General features: G+C 53.6%; 1 protein-coding gene across 3 annotated transcripts in view; it reads right to left on the bottom strand.

Annotated features, from left to right (window-relative positions):
• The window catches only part of RALGAPA2 (Ral GTPase activating protein catalytic subunit alpha 2), a 115,788-nt gene that overhangs the window by 15,589 nt on the left and 73,177 nt on the right, over window positions 1-27,022 (bottom strand). For all 3 annotated transcript variants that reach the window (XR_010613416.1, XM_065682595.1, XM_065682597.1), the window contains exon 37: window positions 22,605-22,732. Coding sequence is in view for 2 of the 3 variants with exons in the window: in XM_065682595.1 (XP_065538667.1) it covers window positions 22,605-22,732 (128 nt within the window). In the remaining variant the exon portion in view is untranslated. The remainder of the gene's footprint in view (window positions 1-22,604; window positions 22,733-27,022) is intronic.

Below are 27,022 nucleotides of genomic sequence, written 5' to 3'. Positions count from 1 at the left end.
GACAACACAGAGCCAGTTTCAGACCCACAGTTTAAAATGTAGAGACTTTGAGAAGCCTTCAAGGTCTTCCTCCCCGGGGTCTGCAGGTGAATTGAGCCACTCTGGAGTCAAGATCTATCCAACATTTCCCTTTCTGCATATACACACAAAGCTGAACCATAAATAACTGCATTTGGAAATGGGGCAATAGAGAAGATGATCCTGAAAATTCAGCACTTTTGGTTATTAACCTTAACTCTGTGCTGACCTTCAGCAAAAGCATCAGCTACACGTCACCCGTCCTCCCCACACCGCTTTAGCAAATCAGACCATCTTGGCAGCATTTGTCTGCGAACCACCGCGTATCTTGTTGACACAGCGCTCTGCTCATGCAAACAGAGACAAAAGTATCCGTGGTTTGTGAACAGGCGAAGGGAGGGTGACCGGCTGCTCTCCACGGCTCCTTGTTCATCGTGTGCCAATGCCAAGGGGCTCCTGCCCCGGGACTGGGACCCAACTGCTTGGGCCCATGGAGAGCACACACTGAAACGACTGTTCCTCCAGCTCCAGGGGGGCTGCCAAGGAAGCTAATGCAGGCTATTGGCACCAACCCACTGTAATTCCCATCTGTGATGTGCATCCCACCCTGAGAAGGGCTTTCAGGGCATCTGGCCAGTGGAGAAGCTGGAAGTATAGAGGTCGACAGCTCTTTCCAGCTCATCAGACACCAAGGCTGTCTCCATGTCCGCATGCCAATTCCCTCTTCCACCCAATCAGGGAGACGGGAAGAAAGAAAATCCTTGAACTTATTATTTCCCAGGTGTAAGCCAGAGCTTTCCAGCCTCACCAGAGCTGTGGTGGACCCTGTTTTACTGACTGCCCTGTCAAGACTGCAATGCCAAAGAACTACTGCTCACTCATTTCTGACCATTACATGTATTTCAGTCTCCTCCTAACATGCACCATAAGAACCCAAGATGGTTCCACAAACAGGTTTGCTCCTGACACCATGATAGGCTTTTGAAGACAAACAAGGACATAAATGTTTGGGACTTACCAAAGTTGAGTAAAGCAGGGACCATAAAATTGATCTAACATAAATGGCAGATGACCGTGATGCACCTAATTGGCCTCCTTAAGCTCTGCACAAGACTGAGCTGCTGTGCTTTTCAAACGTGGCAGGCAATTTGAGTGTGAAACCCAATCTGCTTGATAAGGCTTGCCATCATTTACGGTCTAGTGACTGTCACAGCGCATAAATTTAACTGGAAACTTTTGGGGGAATTTCGGTAACGTGTATCCCTCCCCAGGCAGGTGCAATCAAACCATTCCTGTCAACAACTGCACATTTATGGGCTTTTTTTAAACCAAAGCATCTCAGATGAAAACTTCCCAGGGCGATGCTTGTCTTACACTGGTCAATGCCGCATGTGAGACACGTTCTGCGTGAGGCTGAGTCGGCCACGTCCAGCTCAGCCCAACGGCTGGGTTGAGCGCCACGAAGACCATCTGTCCGGAGGCAGGGCCCCGCGCTCGGCCTCGGCCGGTGCCAGCTCCTCCTCTGTACCCACAGCAGATGATCCCTGTGCCAAAACCAAGAGCTCATCCCCTCCACTGCACAACTCCCTGCCCTGCCGCCCCTCCGTGCAGAGCCGCACAGCAGGCAGCCCTCTGACTGCGGCACTGGGAACACTGGGGGCACTCCCAGTGCTGGCGGGTGGCTGGGCCCCAGCACCCCGGTGTACCTGAGATGGGACTCACTGAAGCCCATGGCTCCGGCAGGTTTCAAGTGGCTTCTCTGTTGTGAAACATTTGCCCAGTGCCTCAGCACCAAGTCTGGAGCTCTGCCACCTCCCCATGTGCATGGGGTGACAAGAGAACCCCAGTCCTGAGGGGTGGAGATGGGGCTGCAGCTACTGCAGAACACAGCAACACATCACCTGTGACTGCTGCACTGCTGCTGCAGGGCACACGGCAGGGCTAATGCTGCAGGGCACACGGCAGGGCTGCTGCAGGGCACACGGCTGCTGCAGCTGCAGGGCACACGGCAGGGCTGCTGCAGGGCACACGGCAGGGCTGCTGCAGGGCACACGGCTGCTGCAGCTGCAGGGCACACAGCAGGGGTAATGCTGCAGGGCACATGGCTGCTGCTGCAGGGCACATGGCTGCTGCTGCAGGGCACACGGCTGCTGCTGCAGTGCTTCCCAACACGCAGCACATCGGCTTCCTCACAGACGGTAGACAGGAATTGCTTCAGAGAGGAAAGTGAAACTAAACAACAAACCCACATTTCACGTGGTTTCAAACCATCTCCGTGGAAATCAGCAACATAAGAGCAGAATCCTATGGGAGTGCCCGGGCTGGAAGCTCCGCTCACGCTCACAGTGCGCAGTGCCCACGGTGAGCTGGGAGCACAGCCTGGCACCTCAGTCCTGCCACGTGCTGGGGGAAGAACGCTGCGTTTATGAGGAATAAGGCATAAAACCAGCTTTCATCTTGATCAGCTCCTCCTCCTCCTCGTGGGAAGCCCGGGAGCAGACACATTGTTCCATTACAGCCCAACCGTTCCATACCAGGGTGAAGGAACAGGGGCTGGAACCGGCTGATTTTTAAGGTCCCTTCTAACCACTCCATGATTCCTGATGCTGTATGGTCCTGCACTTCCGTGGGCATATGTTTATCCCTATTTGAGGAGTTTCTGTTGTAATGTGGAGCACCTGTGGTTATCTCCTAGCAGGACCCAGGTACCTGCTCTGCTGAACAGCCACTTAGAAATGCAGCTCAGCTCCCTCCTTAGCTCTGTTCCCCCTGAGATCATTCCTAACCCAGCAGACACTCAACACCACAGCGCTGCAAGCACCACACACACATGTGCACTGCACATTCTGCATCGTGCACTCGCCCCTCTGCATGCCGAGGTCCGTGAGCAGCTGTACTCCATGCTCCATCACGCTGATAACGCTTTGATTAAAATACTTCAATTGATTACAATGATGACATAATTGCCTATTATCCGCTCGTGCAGCAGCAGCCCAACCGGGAAATCATTCCGCAGGGCACATGTAACCACCAAGACGCTATTTCTGAAAGCGCTCTGTATCACAAGAACCACTGTGACTTCAGTTACACAAGTTTTAGGCCAGCAAACTAGTGGGCCATGGTTCCCCCAGTGTAAATTTCCTCTACAAGTATCCATGTAGTTCCCTGTCCAATCCTGAGAGAGCCCCGAAACGGACGGAAGCTGCTCAGGTCTATTGAAAGTCACCTTCCGAGTGCTGCAGAGCAGAGATGCAGAGGTCCTCTCTCCCGAGGGCGGTGGGGTGAGTTGTCTTACAGAATCACAGTCTGCTCTGGGTTGGAAGGGACCCTACAGCTCATCTAGTTCGTTGGGGGGCAGCTGCCCCCGGCCAGGATCCGCACTGCCTCCCAGGATGGGATTCCATGTGGAGCTCTGAGGGAACCTCCATATCCGAGCTGGTGGAGCCGGGGAGCTCCCTGTGCAGATGCTCTGCAGGGGGCACAGCCTGTGCCCTGCACCTCTCACCAGGGATGCAGGGAGCTGGTCCGGGGGGTGCTCCATCAGAGCCAGCCTTCCTGTCCTTTACCCAGCCTTTAGGGAAGGCACAGACCAGCTGCAAGGGCTGGGAGCCTCTTATCAGTGCTCTCAGCCGATGGCAAATGCTGCTGGTAGCCACTGACAGCTTAAAATCTTATAATGAAAACCATGAGAGCCCATGAAAGGCTAAGAAAGAGGCCTATAAAAGTTGTGTGTTGTTATCCTGGGGTCATCATACACATGAAAACATGCAAACACACAAACAGACACATACGGACCTACGTGCTCATGTGTGTCTAAACTCCAGTGCCTGTACACCCTGTCAGTGTGTTTTAACACGACAGCGCTCACTGCCGTGCACTCTCCAAGCACAAGCATGTTCACCTAAAGTCAAGGGTCACCAAACCGGCACCCTGCCTCTTCAAACCCTCAAACACACCAGCTCTGCTCTCAGCCCACTGCTGAGAGCAAAAGCACCTTAAGGAGGGGTGCAGGCCACTGCTTGTCCTCAGAGCCCACGTTCTCAAGCTCCATCACAGCAGTATCAGAGTGAAAATACAGTTAGGGATCTCCCAGGGTAACAGCAAACTCAGAGCCATTCAAAACCTGAACGTGCCTGCAACAACCAAAGCCATTCCCAGCTTTGAAAATCAAACAGCCAAAGGCAAAACAGGGAGATAATGACAGATTCATAACTCAGAACTCTTGAGAACTGCTCAGCAGACTTGTAAGACAAGGAACTTGCAGATAACTCTGCGATAGTAAATCAGAAGTCCACTTGTGTCTCACCATCCCATTTAAATGATTGCGGAAAGCAAGCAGGAATTATCAGAGTACTTCCCTGCAAATCCACCTCAGGAATCTGGACGCTTGGGAAGTGGAAGGGGGATAATGGCTGACAGCTTCCAGACAAGAGGCAGCACGAAGCAGGGACACCCCTGCAGAACCACTGCTGTAAGCAGGGAGGAACATGGCTGAGCACCAGCAGGTCTCTGGGGCAGAGCACACCAGCCCTCATGGGGCAGAGGGGTCCCTGCAGGTGCTGAGACCACTTCAGTGCTGTGCCACCCCCCAGACCCCCAGAACGAGGGGTGGCTTTGGAGCCTCCCTCCAGGGCACCTTTCTGCAGCACAGCGCCTTTCCCTGCAAACCGGCCTTTCCCTAAGGCAGCATCGGAATTCCCTCACCTGGGCAATGCCTGCACTGCGGATCGTGGTCCTGAGACACAGCCCTCCCTGCAACGACACTGCCCTCGCCTCGACTGATGTCCAGCACCCTCCCCACAGCACCCGCATCACTTAGAGCTCACCGGCAGCCAAACGGCAGCCTGCAGGACAGGCAGGTGAGATGATGGACAAACCACCTACAAAATCCTCCTGTGTTAAAGAGCAGGAGCCCACACCAACAGTGCACTTCCACAGACAGCTCCAGGGGCAGGGAGATGGGCTGGCCACTGCAGACACATCCATCAGATGAGATTATACCCGTCTACAAAGCTGCCGGTAAAAGCCTGTATTTGGGGTTTGGGTAAGGGAACATCTTTTCAGGTGATCAGATTTTGTCACCTACTAAAGGTTAAGGAAACCATCACTGTCGGTTTGGTGAGAGTGCAAGGACCAGGCAGCTCCAACCAGGACAATAATCACACAAAATAACTCTGCCCCCGCTAGTTTATTACAGATCTTTTCATCATTCCTGGAACTACCACCGAACGGCTCAGTTTCAGCTCTGTTACACCTGACAATTTACATTCATTACAATCATGGGTGGGTAACATGAGTGACACCATCTGCAAGATGCTCAGCACTAAATGCACTTGTTGCTGCAGTGATACAGGCTGGGAAATTGCTCTGCACTAGAGGGTAGGAGGGAAGGATGGGTCAGGTGAAGGTGCCAAGGAATCAGTGCGGATGTCCGGCTTTAAATAAAGAAAATAAATGTGGAAAGAGGGGGAGGTTTAAAACTCCCATCTCACTTATTCTTAACTGTTGTAGATCTCCAACGCAGAGCAGACCCGGACACTGAGCAGGGGTCTCCTGCACACAGGACTCCAGGTAATGGACACAACCCATGGAAAAACATCTTCCCAGGTCTGATTTGTGAACCATGAGACCACAAGAGCTTTGTGGGGCTTAATCAGCAGTGTGCAGCTCCGGTGTCCGCAGCATAAGAAGGACATCCCTAGCTTTGGAGCAAGTCCAGAGGAGGCCATGTGGGTGCTGAGGGGCTGGAGCACCCCCGTATGGAGCCAGGCTGAGAACATTGGGGCTGCTCAGCCTGGAGAAGAGAAGCTGCGTGGAGACCTCAGAGCAGCTTCCAGTGTCTGAAGGGGGCTACAAGGATGCTGGGGAGGGACTCTTCATCAGGGCCTGCAGTGACAGGACAAGGGGTAACGGGTTCAGATTGAAACAGGGGAAGTTCAGGTTAGATCTAAGGCAGAAGCTCTTCCCTGTGAGGGTGCTGAGGCGCTGGCACAGGGTGCCCAGAGAAGCTGTGGCTGCCCCATCCCTGGCAGTGCTCAAGGCCAGGTTGGACACAGGGGCTTGGAGCAAGCTGCTCCAGTGGAAGGGGTCCCTGCCCGGGGCAGGGGTTGGAGCTGGAGGAGCTTTAAGGTCCCTTCAACCCAAACCAGGCTGGGGTTCTGTGATAACAAGAACCCTTGCCAGGTATTTTCTGTTCCTGTGGTGAGGGCTGTGCAACCTGCCCCAGAGCTGGACACAGCACTGCAGGGAGGCTCTCCAGAGCAGAGCAGAGCAAGGAGGGCTTCCACTGGAACAGCTCGCTCTCTCAGCTTTAACACTGCTTCTTGAAGACTGGGCCCTTTCAGATGAATTTCTGATGTTCTTTGAAGTCCCTGAGTGCTGAGTAATGTCAGACCTAAAAGGAGATCATGGGGATCCTGAAGAGGAAGCAGAGAGCAGGAGATGAATCTCTCTGCAATGAAGCATCAGAGCTGGTGGAGACAAACGGAGGAGAACCCCTACAAATGGTGCCCTGGGAAGAGGCTGCCCAGCAGCAGTGCCGCGCCGCTGCCATCCGAACACATTTCCAGTGCAGCTTCTAAGGGTTCTATTTCCAGCTGCTGCCAAGCCTGCAGTTTCTCAATGAAACACGTGTCCAGCTGCCGGCTTCCTCAACGACCACCTTTCAATTCAAATTTAACTGTCATCAAAATAAGAAATGATACCAGAAACGTTTCTGAACGTGTCCTGCTTCACTGCTCCACTGGCACCTTGCTGCTCACACAGCTACGGCTTTTGGAAGGCAACAGCGTTCAACTGCTCGAGAAACAGGCACATCTGAGCTCTGAGCTGCTGAGCATCCTGGATGACGCTTCCCTCACCAGAGGCCAGTTTATGGCTATTTAACTCACTCTCCCAAAACTCAACCACCAAATCTCAGCCTGTTTTAAAACTGGTTTGTACCACTTAGTTGGCGACTGCTCTTCCTGCACAGTTCCACACTAACACTTCCCATATACATATATGGGAATAGTTCCTCATTCCTCATGATGAACTATTTCTTCCCAGTTGCTAACGAAAGGGGAACGGTGTCTCTAGCAGAAGTAAAAGTAGCCACGAGCAGCCCATCTCCGTGCAAAGCCGTCCCAGCCACACCGGTCCCCCACCACGTGCGCTGCAAGCAGCCTGCAGGATTTGATCCATTTGCTGCAATGCAGGATGAGGCCATCCAAATAATTTCACTTGCTGAGTAACTTTGGCAATCCCAGCCTTGTCTTCAAGACTGATTTTAGCAGACTACAGTGCTCACAGCACTGCCAGCTTTCTATTTTAAACCCGAGCTGTATGAGTTGGAACAACAGCAGAAGCAGCAGCACCCTTCAGTATCTGGCTTTTCTGCAGCATCTGTTTTCAGCAGGGCTTTGCCTCTGCCATGGTATTTGTCTGTGCAGGCACACGGTTACCTGATCCCAGGGCATCACGCCACGACTGTTACCGCGTATTTCTATTAGCTACCTTGGGCAAGGTTGGGGTACCCGGTATTGGAGCGCTCCTCAGTGAGCAGAGGCTGTTCTGAGCTCAAAACAATGGCCAGCACTTGGGAATGAAAAGGGAGAAAGTGAACATTAGCACATCAAAGGCCCCTTTCTGAAAGAACAGAAATTGCATGATGCACACTTTAATCTTTCTGACAATCTATGCATGGATTGAACTGGGTTCTATTTTTCACACAAATGTGAATGCTTGATACGAGGACATCTTTACCAACAGCAAAGGAACAGAGAAAGACGTGCTCGTGCAGCCTTTGAACTTCTAAAATATGGATTAACATGCAATAATATTTAACAACGGATAGAATGACATCCTTCTCATCTCTCCTAATAAACCTGGAGAACATAAACCTCATTTTCCAGGCAGTACAAAGAAAAACTGCTATAAAAATTTTAATTTTGAAAAAAAACAAAAAGCAATTTAAGAAATTAGTAGTAAATATGGGCAATATTAAAATCTTAAAGTACATATCGATATGATGTATATCATGTATATATCAATATTAACATCTTCATGCAAACATCTATCATTGCCCATCACAGAACAGCCTCAGTGTGATTCACTTCACTGGCACTTCTGGTCAGGTAACTAAGGTGGAATGGGTCCGGTGCTCCTAGGTGTAAAAGAAACTATTGCTGAAGTATGTACACAACATGCCTTACACTCACAGGCTCCTGCTGCTGTAGGAAGTGCAGAGGTTTCTGCACATGGGTCTTCTCACATTGCAGAGGACTTGTGCTGGTCAGCACAGAGAAGCAAACCCAGAGGAGCTACTGCCTGATCCAGACAACCCAGTACATTTCCTGCTGCTGACAGCCTGTTAAACTGAGGCCAGATGCTTGCGGAGGGCAGAAAAGGGACTGAAGGAAAAGACATCCCCGAGTTTCTCTCATTTAAACAGGGCTGCATCCTCCTATGGCGTGGGTTTAGAAATGAGCCTTATTAAACACACATGCTGAACGAATTTGTTCCTAAAACCCCCGAATTCCTTTGGTTGTAACTCGGTCACAGCCAGTGGAATGACACCTTAGCAGAACTGAGCTGAGGTCTCAGCCCTGGACCACAGAACATCACCAACAGAGAGCGCGGAGGCACCGAGGCCGAGCCTCGCACAGGCCTGGTACAGAGCACAAATGGTGCAATCCCGACAGAACACGTGCACTTCACCCAGGATACAGAAAACCACGTTTTTCTTGCAGGCATGAAAGTTAAAGTACTTCAGGGACACAGAGGAGGCACAGACCGTGTCTGGATTCACCTGCATGGCCTGCTGACGTGTGGGGTTGGCTGTGAAAGGATGAACCAGAATATGGAAATACTGGAAAAGGAACTGAAAATAGCCAGTTTGGAAATCTCTCTTTCAGGGCAATGAAAACACTCAGCAACCACGTTAGAATGGGTCCAAAAGAGGAGAGGGGTGTGAGGAAACCCCTGACGGAAGAATAACACGGCTCAGAACTGTCACGACAGAGAAGTTCGCTGGTGCCTTACCTTTAGGCACCATGACCTTTAGAACAGCTTTGAAGGTACAACAAAACCCGGGGCTCATTTCCAGGAACACCGGCATTCCGAAGGCAGCAGCAGTCACTTTTCCACACCTGCTGGGTTCAGCCCCAGCCCCAGGGTCTGTTTCAGCTCCCGGTTTGCTCCTGCAGGGTACAGCACCGGCTGAAGCACGTGCCGGGGCGGCGCGGTGGGGCCGGACAGATGGTCTGCCTGGTGCTGAAAGGGGCTGAGGCACCGAGCACGCTTCGTTCTTGTCCTGAATATTTAAGGTAGGCACAGACCAGGCCAAGGCAGGTAAAGCACAACCGCAGGACTGCGACACTGGGCTGTAATGAACAGCAATGGATCATGAACGCAAAACCACCCGGGAGAAAGCATCCTTTTCCTCTCTATCTCTGGCTCCCGAGTCGGGCAGCACAGCAACCTGACATTCACATTCAGCACAACTGCCTGACTAGATGTTAATATATGTCTTCCAAGGTAGTTTTTCCTCAGCCCCTGAGCTGGTGCCTCCTCTGCCCAACCAGCGACCAGGAGTTTACTTGCATTTAAAACAAATGCAACTGCTCTGTTCTAAATCACTGCCCCAGCGTCACTGCACAGCAAACACACAGAGGAGAAGCAGCACAAACACCCAAAGAGTTTAGGAACCTCTGTCCCACTGTCTGCTCACAGCTCTGGGTGTGAATGCGATCGTCTCTAGGATAACTCCAGCAGTGCTGGTGGGTCCCACTCCATCCTAAAACCTTATTATACTGAAGACTACAAAAATCGACCAAACAAAACCCCAAAGCACAAAGGTTTCTCAGCCCTCATGCTCTAAATGTGACAGAAAGATGAAGGGGAGGAAATGTGTGTCTGCACACATCCCATTTCCGATGTCCTTCCAGGAAATGCGGAAATGAAAAGATAACATTTTGTGTACTGCTCTCAGCATGTCTTCAGTGATCCAAGGGAAGGTTAGAAGTTGTTGTCTGGGGCATCCAGAAGAGCACTGGAGTCCATGGCACCCCTTTATTTGTAACCACCGGTGTTCCGGACACTGCAACCAACAGGAAATATGGAAAGTAAGAATACAAGCTCCCCCCTTTGCCTCCCGGGTCCCAGTACTTCGTGTTGACTTTGGGGATTCCAAACTGCACGTTGCTGTGGCATTTAAAAACAGGGAGACGCTGGCACGCGGATCCCATTCAGCAGCTCCGGCATACCGGGGCTTTTCCGAGGCGCAGCGCACGCTAAAAGTTCATTAATTAAACAGTGCTGGGAGCAGATGGACCGGCTACCCGGGCTCTAATTGCTCCAAGTTGGGACAGGGGCTCACAGGCCTTAATGAGCCTCGATAAAATGAATGATTACACATCCATCACAATTAGAGGAACCTGTAAGATGAGCTGAATTATCACGGCAACAAGTCACAAAGCAGGGAGCACAAAACCCAGCGGGCCCTGCGGAAGCCTGGGCAGGAAACCTCCCTGAATGAAAGCTGCTCCGGACTGGGATGAGTCCTCTCTATTGCCATGGCCATAAAGCTGCTCTGTGATCCGATGTCAGGGTGCAGCATCCTGGAGGCACACGCAGAGTGTTCCGGGCACCACGGCACCCGGAGGGCGAGCTACAGCAACACAACACGGCAGCGAGCGGAGAATGAACCGGAGAATGGGATCCCCGTGTCACACGTGAACTATGCTGCTGGCAATAAAGACACTGATGCTGCTCTTCACCCTCCCGGTGAAATGGAGATGTCAACCACCAGGTACAGCAGAACCAGTACAGACAGAAAGCATGGCTATGTGGAAAACGGTGTAGCTGAGGTTATTCACAGTGACGCACGGGGCTGTAACTGCTGCTCCTGCAACTGCAACCTTTGAGTAACAGAGGGTTTAATTTAAGAATTAAGGACAGAAAACCAACCCCAGTCACTTCCATCTCTTACCACTGGAGCTGTCTGTGCCAAGGGTGGGCTTGGAGCCCCCGACTTCCCATGCTGGCAGTGAGGGGAGGAAGGGGCAAGATGGAGGCAGAAATTCACAGTAAGGGGAGGAGCTCACTTCTGAGATGGGAAGTTCCTGAACACCAGCATCAGCTCCTTCCCCAGAGTAACAGCTCTGCCCTTTATCACTTACTCTGGTGCTACATCACCTCCTAGGTGTCAGCCTGGCGACACAGCCCTTCAAACCAGAAGCCAACCTGCAATGCCAGGAAGCGAATTAAGTCACCGGGATGGCACAAGCTGAGGTGAGATCTTGCAGGAGCAAGAGGGAAGACGAATCCATGCCAGCTCGAGGCCACTTCCTGAATTTTAATTACTTCTCTTTCATGATGCTGCATTTCTGGTACCGAGGCTTTGAGGCGGTGAAACACTGAACAAACCCAAGTGAGCGTGTTACTGGGCTAACACCAAGGTACCCAAGTGACATAACTGCTGAGGAACACCACGCAGCCCAGCTGAAGGGTGGCAGGAGGATGCCAGGTTCATTTACGGAAGCCAATGCACTGCAGACTGCTAAGGCTTAAAAGCTCATTCATATTGTTACACAGGTGAGCCTGGCCGAGGCGGATAACCCCGCACAGGTACAATAAACCTGGCTGAAGTCACAGGCTCTCACCAACACCAGCCCCGGCCCAACTCAGAGAGTATTAAAACCAGCACATAAACTGAGATTATTATTTTTAAGCAGAAGATGCTGTACATGTACTAGATTGCTGCGAGCAGCAAAGAAATCATTAAGAGCCATCTGCTCCTGTTTGTACACTAGAACCCTGACAGTTAATCTTATAGTGAAACACACACAAAAGTAGGATACTGAGGAAAGACAAAACACAAGCTGAGTACGCCAGCCAGTGAACCCACCATGGAGCAAGGCTTCCTCCTACTCCTCTCTCTTGCTGTCTCCACATTTATGTCCCCAACCCAATAAGAAAGTCCCCAGTGACAGGATGGCTTGAGAAGTGTTTCAAGTGTGCATAGAGAGAAAACCTTTCCTCCTTAAAGAATGATGCAGGATTATGGGGCTACCCATTACAGTAGGGTACGAGATACACAGAACTAGCCAGGTTGGTGGGATGTCAGGAGGTGACTGGATCTCAAAGCACGGTCAATGCTTAATTCAGCTCAGTTTTACTAGAGAGACAAAGTGATTAAGAAAACTCAAAGCTAAACCCAATCCCCTTTCTGCTGTTCACAAAACGATTTCTTGACTTTTGAAGGAAGAGACTGCAGCGTGTGTGGCTCATGGAAGACGCGCACTGAGCTCAGGTTTTCCTCAAAGGACAAAGCAGAGGGGTGTGAAACCCGCAGTGAACCTGCCCTGGTGATGACACACTGGTGCTGATGGCCGCTGCGCGATGTGCACCGCCAGCTTCCGCGCCTGCCCAGCAACCCCGGCGGGGCAGAACCAGGCTGGGGGGCACAGGAACTGCCTCGCTGGATGGAGGCCGCTGGTGCCGCGGCCAGCCCCGGCCTTTGGCCACGGTGGAGACCAGCAGCCCCAGCAGCGCTCCCGCACCATCCCCTAGCGAAGGCTCCCGGGGCCAGCCCCCCTCCCGGAGCCGCCCCGCAGCAGCCGCACGCGGTGACCGGAGCGAGGGGCTGGGGAGCCCGCAGGCCCCTTTGTTCCGGTGCCCGGCGGAGGCCGCTCCCGCTCCGCGCGGCTCCCACCTCCCCGGGGCTCTTTGTGCCGTCCCGCGGCGGCAGCCCCAGCCGCTCGCTCAGCGCCGAGGGGGTCCCCCCCGCGCAGCCCCCCCGGTTCCGCGGTTTAACGCCACCACCGCAGTTAAAACGCGGCCGTTCCTTGGGAACGACTCGGGGTAACTCCCCGGGCGTTAGACAGAACGGAGGAGCGATCGCTGCGCACAAAGGACCCGGGCTGCGGGGCAGGAGCCAGCCTGGGCGGCTCCAGCAGCTCCCTCTAGTTGGAAAGCGCGTTATTCACCCCGAAGAGCCGGCACAGAGGGAAGAGGCAGATACCACAAGCTGCTTCCAGTGAGTGGCTTGGTAATTCGCGCTGTAACACACGAGCACCGCACAGCCACTCGCTACATTCTTCGATTCACTCTGTCATTAAAATAACTTTTTATTTTCTATGCTGACTCCTTTTTGTAAGACGTAACTACGGAAAAATTAACGATTGCCAACACTTGGCAACGAACCTGCTTCGGAACAAAAAACCTGACCATGTGTTAGCACAGGGACCCGAAAACCGGGCGTTCCTGAAATTTAAAACAAGCGTCAGAACGTGCATATGCTTTAAATAAATATAGGGTTTCATATATTGATCCCGAAGCCACCGCCTTGCGCTTCCAAGGCTTTGAAACTAAAGAAGAGGCTCTTTAGCCTGAGGGGTTAAAAGTGTGGGTGTGGAAGTGGGCTTTTGTTGGGAAAATTAGCAATGCTATGAGTCATTGTGCATTAGGGCAGAATAGTTTTGCATCTTGTATGAATCCAGACACCATATGCCATGCGAGGGCCCTGCTACTTTATGCAGTGCCGCGGCTGCCGGCGGCCACGTGGGCATCCCCAGCGGAAAGGCCGTCTGCGGCGGTGGCCGCGGCGCTCCGGCCACGCCGGCCACGCCGGGCGCAGCAGGGACAGCTGGTAAGCCCGAGCGGCCCGGCCGCCGGCATGGTAATGAGCCGCGGGGAGCACAAAGCCAGCGCCCAGGGACGGGCCGGCACCGGGGCTGCTGCTCGGGACCGCGCTCCCCGCGGGGGGCTCCGCGGCGCCGGGACCCCCGCGCGCTTTGTCCCTGTGCAGCGGCAGCAGCGGCCGCGCAGGGAGCGCCGGTGCCCGGGTTCGCTTTCCTTCTGCACCCGTCTGGGACAAACACCGGGCAAAACCGACAGGAGGGACACGGGGGCTCGGAGCAAGCGGCGCCAGCGGAAGGGGGCCCTGCCCGTGGCAGGGGCTGGAGGAGCTTTAAGGTCCTTTCCCACCCAGACCCTTTGGGATTCCATGAGCGCAGGAAATCCAAAGTGCAAGTGAGCATTCAGAAGCACGTTTCCAAAAGGTAAAGCAGGTTTTAGCTACACAAACCCATTCCGAGCCATTAGGGGTGGAAGAGCAAAACCAGCAAAACTTACTTTGAAAAGACAAAGAACACAAACCCCTTTAATTTGCCTGGTGTGTGAGTGAAAACAGACAAAACCAAGCACCAAAATCCAACCCAAACCACCAAAATACCCCGTAAGATTGAATGAAGTACTTGGTAGCAACCGCCTGTATCAGTTTCACTTCTGTCAAGTTCTGTGGAGAGCCCTCATTAAACACAAGTTCGAGGTTCTTTGTCCAATACAACAGAAAACATAAACCATCCCTCGATGGCCATTTGGAGCTCTGTGTGTCTTACCAGAAGAGAGCTGGAGCTTGAGTTCACACCTTACTACACAACACATGCTCGGCGGTTAGCTGTAAACACCCCGTACACCACGCTGTGTGCTGGGTATGCACTGCGATCAGCCTCAGCTTGACCACAGTGTCGGTACCATAAGCAGCTGAGGGCCCAGCTGATGTAAAAACGCGCCCAGTGTCAGGGTGCTGTAAGCGCCCCGTTGAGCACCCCATGAACACCCCCAGCGATGGGCCTCAGGATCCACACATTTCCCTCTGCCCCGTGGCGGTGGTGCTGGTCAGCCTGGCAGAGAAACCCACTGCGTTTGGCTTGTGAACGTGTGAACAACTGCACTGTGCTGCTGCAGATTTAAGAGGAGGAACGTTTCTCCCAGCAGCCCTCAGAGCAGCTGTGGTGCAGGAGCACTTCCACACCACTCCCGCTGGATTCAGAGCTAGGACACAGTTTAAAGCAGCACTTAAATTACACACACACACACACACACCCCGTCTCCTGCTAAAGTATTCATGAACAAATGAAGTATCACTGATGAAGAAATGGAATAAAGAAGCCAAGCGTCTCAATCAGAGCTGCTGCTTATACTTTATGCGCTCTGTGCCTTTTTCTGCAAGATCCTGACTTTCCAGACTTTGGGAAGGGCAGAAGAGGCATGGCTGTGTACGCAGGAACCTTGTCTCAATCAGCGCACACACACATCATCTAACAAATCCAAAGTGGAGTTTCTTGGGATTTGTTTGTTTCCCTGTTTCTGACACATAGCACACAGTGAATTCACTTTTCATTTAAACCCCATTACATTCACGATGTCACTTAACCAGCGGAAGTGCCCATTACGTTACTTAGCAAATAAAAGCCTGTACAGCTGCTGGGGTGCGTTTACCCTCACTGTGGAGCACAGTTGCTGCTGAGATCACCATCAGGAGGGGCGGCAGGTTCGAACTGCTACAGAACTAGCTTGGGACTTCCTCAGCAGCCCTCAGTGATCTCTACAGCCTCCAGCTGTGGAGAAGAACGGTTCCTGCCCCTTGTGAGAGCAGAAAAACGAACTGCAGTGTGAACATGCAAACCTGGCACTGCCTCCTGAGCCTGCAGGGAAGTGGTGCCGCTGCTGGCTCCCAGCGACGGGCACACAACACGCACACAACACGCACACAACACGCACATGTACGGACAGATGCACGCACGAAGCTACAGAAATTCAAAGCCACCCTGTCCCAGCATCACGCGGCAGAGTGTGAAACGCAAGCTGTGGAAGCCTGACATACTCTCGGTACATTCACAAGCGGGATGAAGTGGATTTCTCTGCCAGTCCATGAAGAGCACTATGAATAACAGCTGAAGAGCCGCCTCCACAGCGCCGTGTAATGCCACCTAAAAGCTTCTCCTCGCATGACTTGGTACAGGCTGGAGCAGATTAGAGGCATCGATCGCTGCCCGCAGAAGGTGCTTGCTGTGAGGAGGGAAGCGCGCGGCCATCGACTGTGCCGGCCGGATGCTGCCCCGTGAGGGGCACTGCTGCTGCCTGTGCTCAGCCTGCGGAGCCCCACACGCTGCTCCCAGAGCCAGACCCCCTGAGAGGGCTGGTTACAGCGGGCGCTGGAGAGGAACCCGCTGCTCCCTGCACAGACACAGACACAGACCCCCCCCGCCAGGGCCCAGCGCTGGCAGAGAGCAGTCAGATGCCGCGTCACATAAATTGTCACAGCTCCTGTGACACGTGCGTTAGAATTTCATAGTCATTTCTGACAGCATTCTAGAGCCTGGGGGCACGACTTCTCTGGGTAAGGCCGAGGGACAAATTGGGAAGCCTTCTCTAAAGAGGGGGCCAGGCTTTCTGCTTCATTTTCATGGCACGGTCACACACACGCCTTTTTCACCAGGGCAGAGCCCCAGAAGCAAGCTCAGGAGCACGCGTTTGGAAAGGTTCACACAGTGTCTTTTCAGGCACCTGACATGACAAGCACCTACAGAGTATGTGATGGCCGCTCAGGTCACGCAGCAAAGTCCATCACAGCACAGATCTTCAGCCCCTGGTAAAGCAGGAGAGCAGATCAGCCGCTCTGCATTCAGTGAATCAGAAACCAGCTTAAAGGGAACGAATTAAAGAAAACCATCAAAGTTTATGTTCTTTGCATAATCTCGACTGCAGACCTGAGAACCTGTGAGATGTGTCAATACCTGCATGCAGTGTAATGAATGACATTTACACATGCCTTTCTCTGTTATGGTGGCTTGATTTTCTCCGATGAACCCTGTGCCTGGTGTTGTTGAGCAGCCAGACCATATTCCTTACAGCACGCAGGACTTCCAGAGTTATTCAAGTACCAGCTGACTCCTCCAAAGGAAGAGCTGTGATTTCTTATGGCCCACAAACAGGACTGCAAGTTGTAAGCAGGACAATGGTGACATCCAGTGCTCACACACCACTCAAACTATGCGCATCCTCAGTTGTCCTGTTTGCTTGTTCCAATGCATGGACGCTGTTAGCGTCTAGTGCACGGGGGCATTACCTTGCAGCAGGTACTATGAACACCCACAGTCAATTCAAAAGCAACTCAACTCTTTTACCTTCAGGTTTTCTCTTTGAATGAACAACAAGTACCCGAACAACTTCGGGAACACCACAACCTGCCAGTGGCAACTGCATTCTTCTACCAGACTCCGAATATCTAGGTCAGCCCTTCTATAATTCTGTTGAAGTTAATGATAAAGGCAGAAGCAGCACAGGTTATACGAGAGGTCTGTTGGGGTAACACGTCCGGAACGCTTGCAGGGACACCTGAAATGGGCAGTTCTGAGGGCAAAGCCAGCAGCTGACAGCCAGGAGCCCGCAGGGGCTCACTCACCAGCTACCACCTTCCCCTGCAGAGAAAGGTGCTGCACTCGACTCCAGGAACTGCAGAAGAGCATCACAAGTACACTGATCCTGCAGGCAGGATCAGCACAACCCCCTTTTTTAGCATAGGAACAAACCAATTTATCCCGAGATTGCTTAAAAAGGTCATTTCATAATAAGCATGTTAGTTCTCAGTAAGCCCCAACAGGAACGAACTCCCTGTTTACTCATTCACAGGGAGATGCTTAAATTGCTAAGATAACCCAGAGACACTGAGAATTCAACGCAGGCCCCAGGGAAGCAACCAGTGCTCGCAGGGCCATCTCCCTCCCTCTGCCAGGCTGCTCGCAAGAGCGGGGGGAACATCTCAGTGTGTCAGAGAACGTCTCTGCTCTCAGTTCACGCGGTGAGGAGCGCCACGGGGAGCACCAAGTCCAGCAGCGGCTTGCAAGGGTGGAGGGCAAAACCAGGGGTAAGACACCGCAAACAACGGAAACAGTCCTTCAGTTAAAAACAGGCTTTTCCCAGTGGAAGAGCGGGCACGCGGACAGACACCTGCAGTATGTGGGGCCACTTCCCCAGCCTCACAGACCGGGACAGCGTTCACCCAAGCTCCCTCTTCACCACCATGGGCACGTCCCAGGCTCTGCTCTTTCCTCTCCAGTCACAAAGCAGGGCGAAGGCTCAGAAAGCACCACTCCTCCTCGCACTTGGAGGGTTTTCAACCCAAACCTGCCCTGGCACAGTCCTCCAGCAGTGCAGCCTGCACAGCGCCTGCCCTGCCTGTGAAGAGCATTTTGCACCACCGGGGTTTTAAGAGAAGAAAAGCTCATAAAAGATGCAGGAATCGGGGATGCTCACTTTGTTGTTACTGCGAAACAGGTCAGAGGGAAAGCAGCAGCATCCAGGTTATGGAATGTCATGACTAAACCTGAGACCAACGTACAGATCTCTGAACAAGAACAATGGAAGTCAAGGAGCAAGGAAACCACTCCATTTGAAAGACAATCTGGATTCCAGATAGTCAAAGTTGCAATTCCCTGTGCGCTCCAAGGGGAGCTTTCTGCTCAGGCATCGCTATCCCCAGAGCCCAAAGTCTTTTTGGAGACAGACGCTGAATCCTGGCCCAAGCAAAGTGCCTGGTAACTGCAGACTCAGCTACGTTCCTGTGTCTGGAGCACCTGAGCTTAGGAACTGTCGGCTGGAACAGCAGCTGTGCATCAGCCCCAGCATAAAGACCTGAATACAGACCCCAGTCTCTCCCCCAGTATTTGTCTTTGCAGCCAAGACCAGCCCCCAGAGGTGCAGCTCAGAGCAACTGCAACTCCATAATGCGCCAGTGTTCAAGCCCCCTTCCCAGCACACAACTGGTTTGGTATCAGCTGGAAGGGAGCACAAAGGGGCAGTTCTGTGTCAGCACTGCCCCCATGCTTTGGAATACTCACTATTACAGGAACCAGAACGGCCCCTGCTTTGGGTGTCCTGCTCACCCCAGCTACTCGCACCAGACTACCAACGTGCTGGGTTTCATCCTGCTCTGGGAATCGTGGTGCTCGGAAACCCTGACCATCAGCCACCGCTGCTTTAGCCGGCCTTGATTCAGAGCAACTTCCTTTCTGATTTAGTCATTATTTCTCTGTGAGATCTGTTGTGCCTTCCTTTCTCCAGCACACAGAAAGGCGGCTTAAATGATCCCCCCCAAACTGGCATAAACATACACATTTTTACACCGGATTTTTACATTTCTGTAAATACACAGCCACGGTTAAAACAAGCCTGCCTGAGGAGCTGGGCTGCTGGGGCACCATCACCCCACACTCAACAGCTCCTGAAGGATGGGGAGAGCACTCAGCAGAGGGTCTCAATCCTCAGTGCTCCAGGGATGAAACACCCCTGGACACCATCGGTTTGAGCACACACTCGTGCCTGAGCACCACGGCCACGCAAACCCTGCAGAGCGACAGCCAGGACCGGGCTCCAGCCATGCAAGGGACAACTGAGCTCTGTGATACCTGCCCTGGGTTTTGCCATGTGGTGTGTACAAAGAGACGGTGGCTTTAAGCTCAAGTTTAAGTCTGGTTAATTACTTTGTGAGGAGTGTTGCTCTCGCCCTAATGAATTCCTTAAACAGCAGCAGTTCCATACACACAAGAACATCCACTGAGGTCTGCCTCATTTCCAAACAGATTTCCACCAAGACACATATCTGGGTACGACAGAGGAATTTGTGTCATGATGACCAAGCGATGACGGTGCAGCAGGAGGCTCTGCGGGCCTGGTCCCCATGGAAACCAGGCTCAGATTTTGTCCTCTTTTGGCTGGAGCACGGGGACTCGGGGGCCTTTTGTGCCTGATGAGATTTCTTCCACAACCTTCCAGCAACAGACCCCACGGCTTCCTCCTGACTCCTTCCTAATTGAGATGCAAATGACTCTCCGTGGCTGATTACACTTCCCTTACAGCTCCTGACAAGTGCAGCTGGAGCCGGACTTACAGACTTCAACAAGTGACTTCAGCTGCCACTGCTGGTGAGGGGCTGCCCGGCTGCGGCACGCGACCCTGCGGGCACCGCTCCCCATCGGCACAGCATCCCATAGACACTGCATCCCATGGGCACTGCTCCCCATCAGCACAGCATCCCATGGACACTGCATCCCATGGGCACTGCTCCCCATTGGCACAGCATCCAATGGACGCTGCATCCCATGGGCACCACTCCCCGTCGGCACAGCATCCCATGGACACTACCTCCCATGGGCACTGCTCCCCATCGGCACTGCATCCCATGGACACTACATCCTATGGTCACTGCTCCTCGTCAGCAGTGTCCCACAGACACTGCATCCCATGGGCACTGCTCCCCATCAGCACAGCATCCCATGGACACTGATTCCCATGGGCACTGCTCCCCATGGGCGCTGCATCCCATGGGCACTGCTCCCCATCAGCACTGCATCCCATGGGCACCGCTCCCCATCAGCACTGCATCCCATGGGCACCATTACCTACAGGCATTGTATTCCATGGGCACTGCTACCCATTGGCATTGCATCCCATATGCACTGCTTCCTGTCAGCACTGCACTCCATGGGCACTTCACATGGGCACTGCATCCATGGTCACCACTCCCCATCAGCACTGCACCCCATGGGTACCACTCCCCATGGGCATTGTATCCCATCAGCACTGCTTCACATGGGTACCGCTCCTTATGGGCACTGCTCCCCATGGGCACAGCCCGACTCCTTCCTGAGCCCCCCACAGCCTGGGATCAGGGTTGGGGCTCTGTCTGGGGGGAGTCAGGTCCCCACAGATGCTCTGCACTGGCTGCTGCTCCAACAACAGGAGCCCATCGCCATGGAACCACTGATGCTGGATGGAGCATCCAGTCCATTTCTGACCATGCTGGAATCCAGAATGTTTTCAGTTACAAACTCTTATTTTATGGGTGCTGACTTTTAACATGGCCCATGTGAGGAACACCAGTGGCAGACCCCTCCTCAGCTCTGCCCTACACAAGCTGTTCCGCACTCACCTGAACCACAGCGTCATGGCCGACGCGCTGCCAACCCTCACCCCTCACTTTGCCAGGATTACTGACTGCTACTTCGCCCTCCCATTGGAATGTTTTGTATTATTTCACCTTTTGAGTTATTTTCATCTCCAGATAATAGCATCTCTCATGAAAATAGCATGATTATTTCATCATCATGAACGTAACGTCTCTCAGTCTGACAGTTACTAAACTCCTTCACTTACTGTTCAAATCCTCCTGTTCCAGTACCACACCACCTTACACATGTACATGCCTACACCCCAGCTTGTGGCTCACTAAGGATTTCAGTATAGCTAAAGGTGTTACCTATAGCAGCAGTTAGGGAAAGCTTTCTCTCCCACCATCCTGATGGGATCATCCCACCACGTTCTCTCTGCCCAGTGTCAGAGGTTTCTCAGTCCACTTTCATCTATCAAACAGACAAGTGGCAGTTGATTCACTGCAGATACCGTTGATGCGAAAGCAGGCACAAGAAAGGAAGAAAAGAATCCGGGGACAGATGCTGCTCCAGCAAGCCCTCGCACATATGCTGGGAAGGGGCATGTGCTATCATGTTCCTGCTGCTCATGTTCCCCTGGGGACAAGGGGGACCCAGAGAGGCCCGGCTGGGAAGCAGGAGCACGGCAGGATGCTGAAAGCCAAAAGGAAGAGCAGGAGTGGGAATCAGAGGACTCCAGCCGGGGTGAGGTGCTGGGATAGCAGCAGGGTCTCTGTTTTTACTGCAGAGCTATTATTGTACCTTGGCTACAGGAGCGGACGGGTGAAGCTCAGCTCTGCACAGAAGCACTTTGGTAATTGCCTAGAGCTCTCCCCCAAAACCACCCCAGGAAACTCAGCAAGGTTCGTATCTGCTCAGAGCCAACCGCACAGGCAACAACCACAACTTCACTTTAAACGCGGTCACAGCCACGTTCATACCATACAAACCCATTTAACCACAATGCTGCTTCTCACTGCCGTCGGCTTCCGCAGAGTGCACTGGAGAGAACTTAGCCTTTAACTAAACAGAACAGTATTTTGTGGATATGTGTGCTTAAAAACATCTCACACCGATCAATGTTCTCTCAAAGGTCAAAGCGCTTCATTTACAAACTCCTTCTCGATGTCACATGGTTATAGAAATACTCAGCTCAAAAGCTCCCCAAAGCAAATGAAGTGCAGCAAGTGCTGGTCCCAAGATAAGAGATATGATCATAAAACAAGCTATAAAATGTCTCTGGCATAATTGTGGCATCATGAGAAAATCCCAGGATAGGTGAAACCCAGCAGCAATGCTGTCAGTTGGTACAGAACACAGGAATAACTCTGTGCTCCCAGCCCTGCAGCAGAGCAGCGCACCTGAGAGTTCCCTTCCAGCACCTGACAGAAGAGAGGTTCGGAAAATGCTCCAATACAGATGTGGCTGGAATGAAACTGGAATTTGGGAATGGAAACATCCGTATCTGAGGCTAAATCCCACCCGTCTTACTAACGGAACAAGTCCAAGTGAAGACTTTTAGGACCACTTCTTCCAGTAAGGTAAGAACAGGACCAAGCTCTGTGTACAACCCAATACACACGGTAGGAAACTTCTGTTAGTGAGAAAGAAAACTGAGTATTGTTGTCACTTACAGCTCAAAGAGTCAGCGTTAAGCCCGAGCCTGCCACCATCAGACTGAAGCTGCTGGAGAACACTGCTGTCACGTTACGATCTTATGAAGGCCTTTCCCAGTAAACTCCAATGGAAGGCTGTCAGCCCAGCTTACCTCTCTGCAGAGCAGCGTTCAAGTACGTGCCCTGCCAAGGAGCCCTGCCCCGGAGCAAAGGATACAAGCTCTGGTAGAGCGGGATGAGGGACTTGACGGCCCTGCTGGCGTTGATGCACGTGGCACAGATGAGGCTCGGCAGCAGCTTCGCGGTCACGATGGCTCCGTCAAAGAGAGGACCAAAGAATGGCACCTGTGCACCCAAGCAGAAACAACGCGTGTGAGGCTGAGGTTAGCACAAAGCACCGCAGCAAATCCCAGTCACGCACAGGAGCAACGTGCCAAACCCCGTGTCCCACTCTGACCAGTGCATTATTCTGCCATGGACCGCATTGTGGAAACCACCGCCCTGAGGGGCAGGGCTGGGACAGGCACAAGCACCTCGAGGTGCTGAGCCCTGCTCCTGCAGCGTCACGGCCGGAGGAACCCCCCAGGGCCCCGTGCTGGCACGCAGCTCCTCACACAACGGCTGTACGAGGTTGGAGAGATGCTTTATGAAAGCAAAAGGTGCCCGGAATGGCACACGTGTAACAGGCTCTGCCATGCCGAACCCAGGGAATACTGATGTTTAAACACATCGCAGTGTTTCCAAGCAAACTCCTTCCCCTTCCACAACAAAACCAACCCCAACCCCCAGCCCAAGCCCCAGACAGAAGCCAGCAGCAATTATCAATATTTAAGCTATGGATTTTTTCCATCTGTACAGGGGCTTATCACGCAAATAAATACCCTCCATTATTCTTCTGCAACTGCTCATGGGTGACTGTGACAGTCATTCAATAACTGGACAAAGGGAATAATATAAATCCCCTGCATCTAGGGAATTCCTCTAATTAGAAGTGGCAATGAATTACAGAAGAAATTTGGTTTTAATCTAACATCTGCAAATGACAGCTGTCTTTCCAGCACAGTTATTCTGTCATTCCGTTACTTAGAGAGTTACCCACCCCCAAAAACCAGGTTAGTGTAAAATGTGTCCATAGTGGCTTTGCCTTTGTTTTTTGATGCTGGCATTCCCACCTCGGCGGTTGGAAAGAAAGGGGCCAAGGAGGAATTCAACACCACCAACCGGAGCTGGTGTAAAGCATCAAGTCTCTCCTCTTCAAGCAGTAACATTCCCTAGTTAACACATATTGTGTTCACAGGATGGACAGAAGGAGAAAACTTGTAAACCTGCATTTGCACGGAAGTACAAATAAGGAGGTTAAGTACAGACTGGCATGAAAATGACACCAGCTCACAGTCAGCACACACTCAGAGCAGATGAGCACTTCCACACGGAGGGAGATGCACCATCGGGCTTTCTGACGAGCCAGGTCTGCTCCCAGGACTTTGCTCCAGGGTTTCAAACCCAGCTGCAGCCCAGGGATGGGGCGGATTTTGTTAACGCCGTGTTACACAGGTTGCACATGTACAGTGCAGGCAAGGCGTGCACATTTACGCACCTTAACTCTGTGTGTGTATATGAATACATACAGGTGCATAAGCTCACATTTAAAACCATTTCAGTGGCTCTCTCCAGTAAATTTATCAAAACCACCTCCGACCTGTCTGGCATTTTACAACTCAGTTAAATAACGGCTTTCTCTGACAGTTTAAAAGTCAAACTCCAATAAGTCATCATTTACTCTCCCTTTAACCAGAGAGGCGGCTAAGTCAGGCTGAGCCCTAAATCCAGAGAGGTTTCCTGGGCATCCCTGGCCAGGGTGCAGACATACGAGTCCGGCATCGGGACACAGGCTTTCCCAGCATGTCCCAAACACTCAAACAGATTTGTTTCAGGATCTGGCCCCTGGGCACCTGTTTTGTCCGAAGTTCCCGACACTTCACAAGGAGCTCGGCCTACTCTGGCAGATGGGAAAGAGAAAACTGCAAGGGATGGAAGTGACTTTGTGTGGCGGGCACTGGCTTTCCGCTGGCTGGTGAAGCCCAGTGCAGCCGCAATCAGGAGCAGGGTTTGCCAGCGGGATCCCAGCTCTGGGATGTGTGGCTGAACCTGGAGACTGCCCGGCCTGGCAGGAGAAGCACAGGCAGGCGCAGTGCAGGCAGGAACAGCAGTGAGGCAGGGAGCAGCAGAGCAGGCAGCAGGAACAGCAGCGCAGGAGCAGGGAAGGCAGGAAGAGCAGTGCAGACACGGAGAAGCAGCACAGGCAGGAGCAAAGAAGGCAGAAGCAGCAGCACAGGCAGGAGCAGCAGCGCAGGCAGAAGCAGGGAAGGCAGGAACAGCAGCACAGGCATGATGAGCCCAGGCAGGAGCAGCAGGGATGGCAGGGAGCAGCACAGGCAGCAGCAGCAATGCAGGGAGCAGCAGAGCAGGCAGGGAGCAGCAGTGCAGACAGGGAGCAGCAGAGCAGGCAGGAGCAGTGCAGGCAGAAGCAGTGCAGGCAAGGAGCAGCACAGGCAGGCAGCACCAGTGCAGGCAAGCAGGGAGCAGCAGCAGCAGAGGCAGAAGCAGAGGAGGCAGGAGCAGTGCAGGCAGGAGCAGAGCAGGCAGGGAGCAGAGCAGGCAGGAGCAGCAGCACAGGCAGGAGCAGAGCAGGCAGGGAGCAGTGCAGGCAGGAGCAGAGCAGGCAGGGAGCAGTGCAGGCAGGGAGCAGTGCAGGCAGGGAGCTGCGCAGGCAGGAGCAGAGCAGGCACGGAGCAGAGCAGGCAGGAGCAGAGCAGGCAGGGAGCAGTGCAGGCAGGGAGCTGCGCAGGCAGGAGCAGAGCAGGCACGGAGCAGAGCAGGCAGGAGCAGAGCAGGCAGGGAGCAGTGCAGGCAGGGAGCTGTGCAGGCAGGGAGCAGTGCAGGCAGGAGCAGCAGCACAGGCAGGAGCAGCAGCACAGGCAGGAGCAGCAGCACAGGCAGGAGCAGAGCAGGCAGGGAGCAGTGCAGGCAGGAGCAGAGAAGGCAGGGAGCAGTGCAGGCAGGAGCAGCAGCACAGGCAGGAGCAGAGCAGGCAGGGAGCAGTGCAGGCAGGGAGCAGTGCAGGCAGGAGCAGAGAAGGCAGGGAGCAGTGCAGGCAGGAGCAGCAGCACAGGCAGGAGCAGAGCAGGCAGGGAGCAGTGCAGGCAGGAGCAGAGCAGGCAGGGAGCAGTGCAGGCAGGGAGCAGTGCAGGCAGGGAGCTGTGCAGGCAGGAGCAGAGAAGGCAGGGAGCAGTGCAGGCAGGGAGCTGTGCAGGCAGGGAGCAGTGCAGGCAGGGAGCAGTGCAGGCAGGGAGCTGTGCAGGCAGGAGCAGAGAAGGCAGGGAGCAGTGCAGGCCGGGAGCAGTGCGGGCAGGGAGCAGTGCAGGCAGGGAGCTGTGCAGGCAGGAGCAGAGAAGGCAGGGAGCAGTGCAGGCAGGGAGCAGTGCAGGCAGGAAGCAGTGCGGGCAGGAGCAGAGCAGGCAGGGAGCAGTGCAGGTAGGGAGCAGTGCGGGCAGGAGCAGAGCAGGCAGGGAGCAGTGTGGGCAGGGAGCAGTGCGGGCAGGGAGCAGTGCAGGCAGGGAGCTGTGCAGGCAGGAGCAGAGCAGGCAGGGAGCAGTGCAGGCAGGGAGCAGTGCAGGCAGGGAGCTGTGCAGGCAGGAGCAGAGAAGGCAGGGAGCAGTGCAGGCAGGGAGCTGTGCAGGCAGGGAGCAGTGCAGGCAGGGAGCAGTGCAGGCAGGGAGCTGTGCAGGCAGGAGCAGAGAAGGCAGGGAGCAGTGCAGGCCGGGAGCAGTGCGGGCAGGGAGCAGTGCAGGCAGGGAGCTGTGCAGGCAGGAGCAGAGAAGGCAGGGAGCAGTGCAGGCAGGGAGCAGTGCAGGCAGGAAGCAGTGCGGGCAGGAGCAGAGCAGGCAGGGAGCAGTGCAGGTAGGGAGCAGTGCGGGCAGGAGCAGAGCAGGCAGGGAGCAGTGTGGGCAGGGAGCAGTGCGGGCAGGGAGCAGTGCAGGCAGGGAGCTGTGCAGGCAGGAGCAGAGCAGGCAGGGAGCTGCGCAGGCAGCGGCACAGCCGGACCATAGCCCTCCCTGACACAAAGCCGGGCATTATTCATTCCGAGCAGCCCCAGCGGCCACACTCAGGGTCATTAAAGTCAATGGGAGTCGCGTATCGCCAGCTCCCATCTGTACAGGGGCTGGAGGGGGGACCCCGGCACAAGGACGCGCTCCCGGCTCCGCGCTCTCCGTGGGTCGGAATTAAAACACCCACTGGAGGAAACCGGTGCTTTGAGTGGCTAAAACGCACGTTTGGCTTTGACAGGACTCAATGAAAGAGAGAGGGAAGGGAAACGGCCCGAATGTCAGCGCGGCTTCTCCACGAGGCAAAAATTAATATTCAGCCCCTCGCAAACACCTGCTTCATTACAACCTCCCGGAGAAAAATCACCATTTCCGTTGCCCGCAGTAAAAGTAGGCAAGGTTAAATAAACCTTCTGAGCACAAAGGCTGCCCCTCTCCAGCGCGCAGCACTGGTTAAAGGAGTGGGGAATGGGGAAATTATTGTACCAAATGGCTGAGAATTAATCTCTGCTGACTAGCTGCAATCTAA

The sequence above is a fragment of the Lathamus discolor genome, chromosome 5 (genome assembly GCF_037157495.1).
Source record: "Lathamus discolor isolate bLatDis1 chromosome 5, bLatDis1.hap1, whole genome shotgun sequence".
Classification (NCBI taxonomy): Eukaryota; Metazoa; Chordata; class Aves; order Psittaciformes; family Psittacidae; genus Lathamus; species Lathamus discolor.
This window is presented reverse-complemented; position numbering and strand designations above follow the sequence as displayed.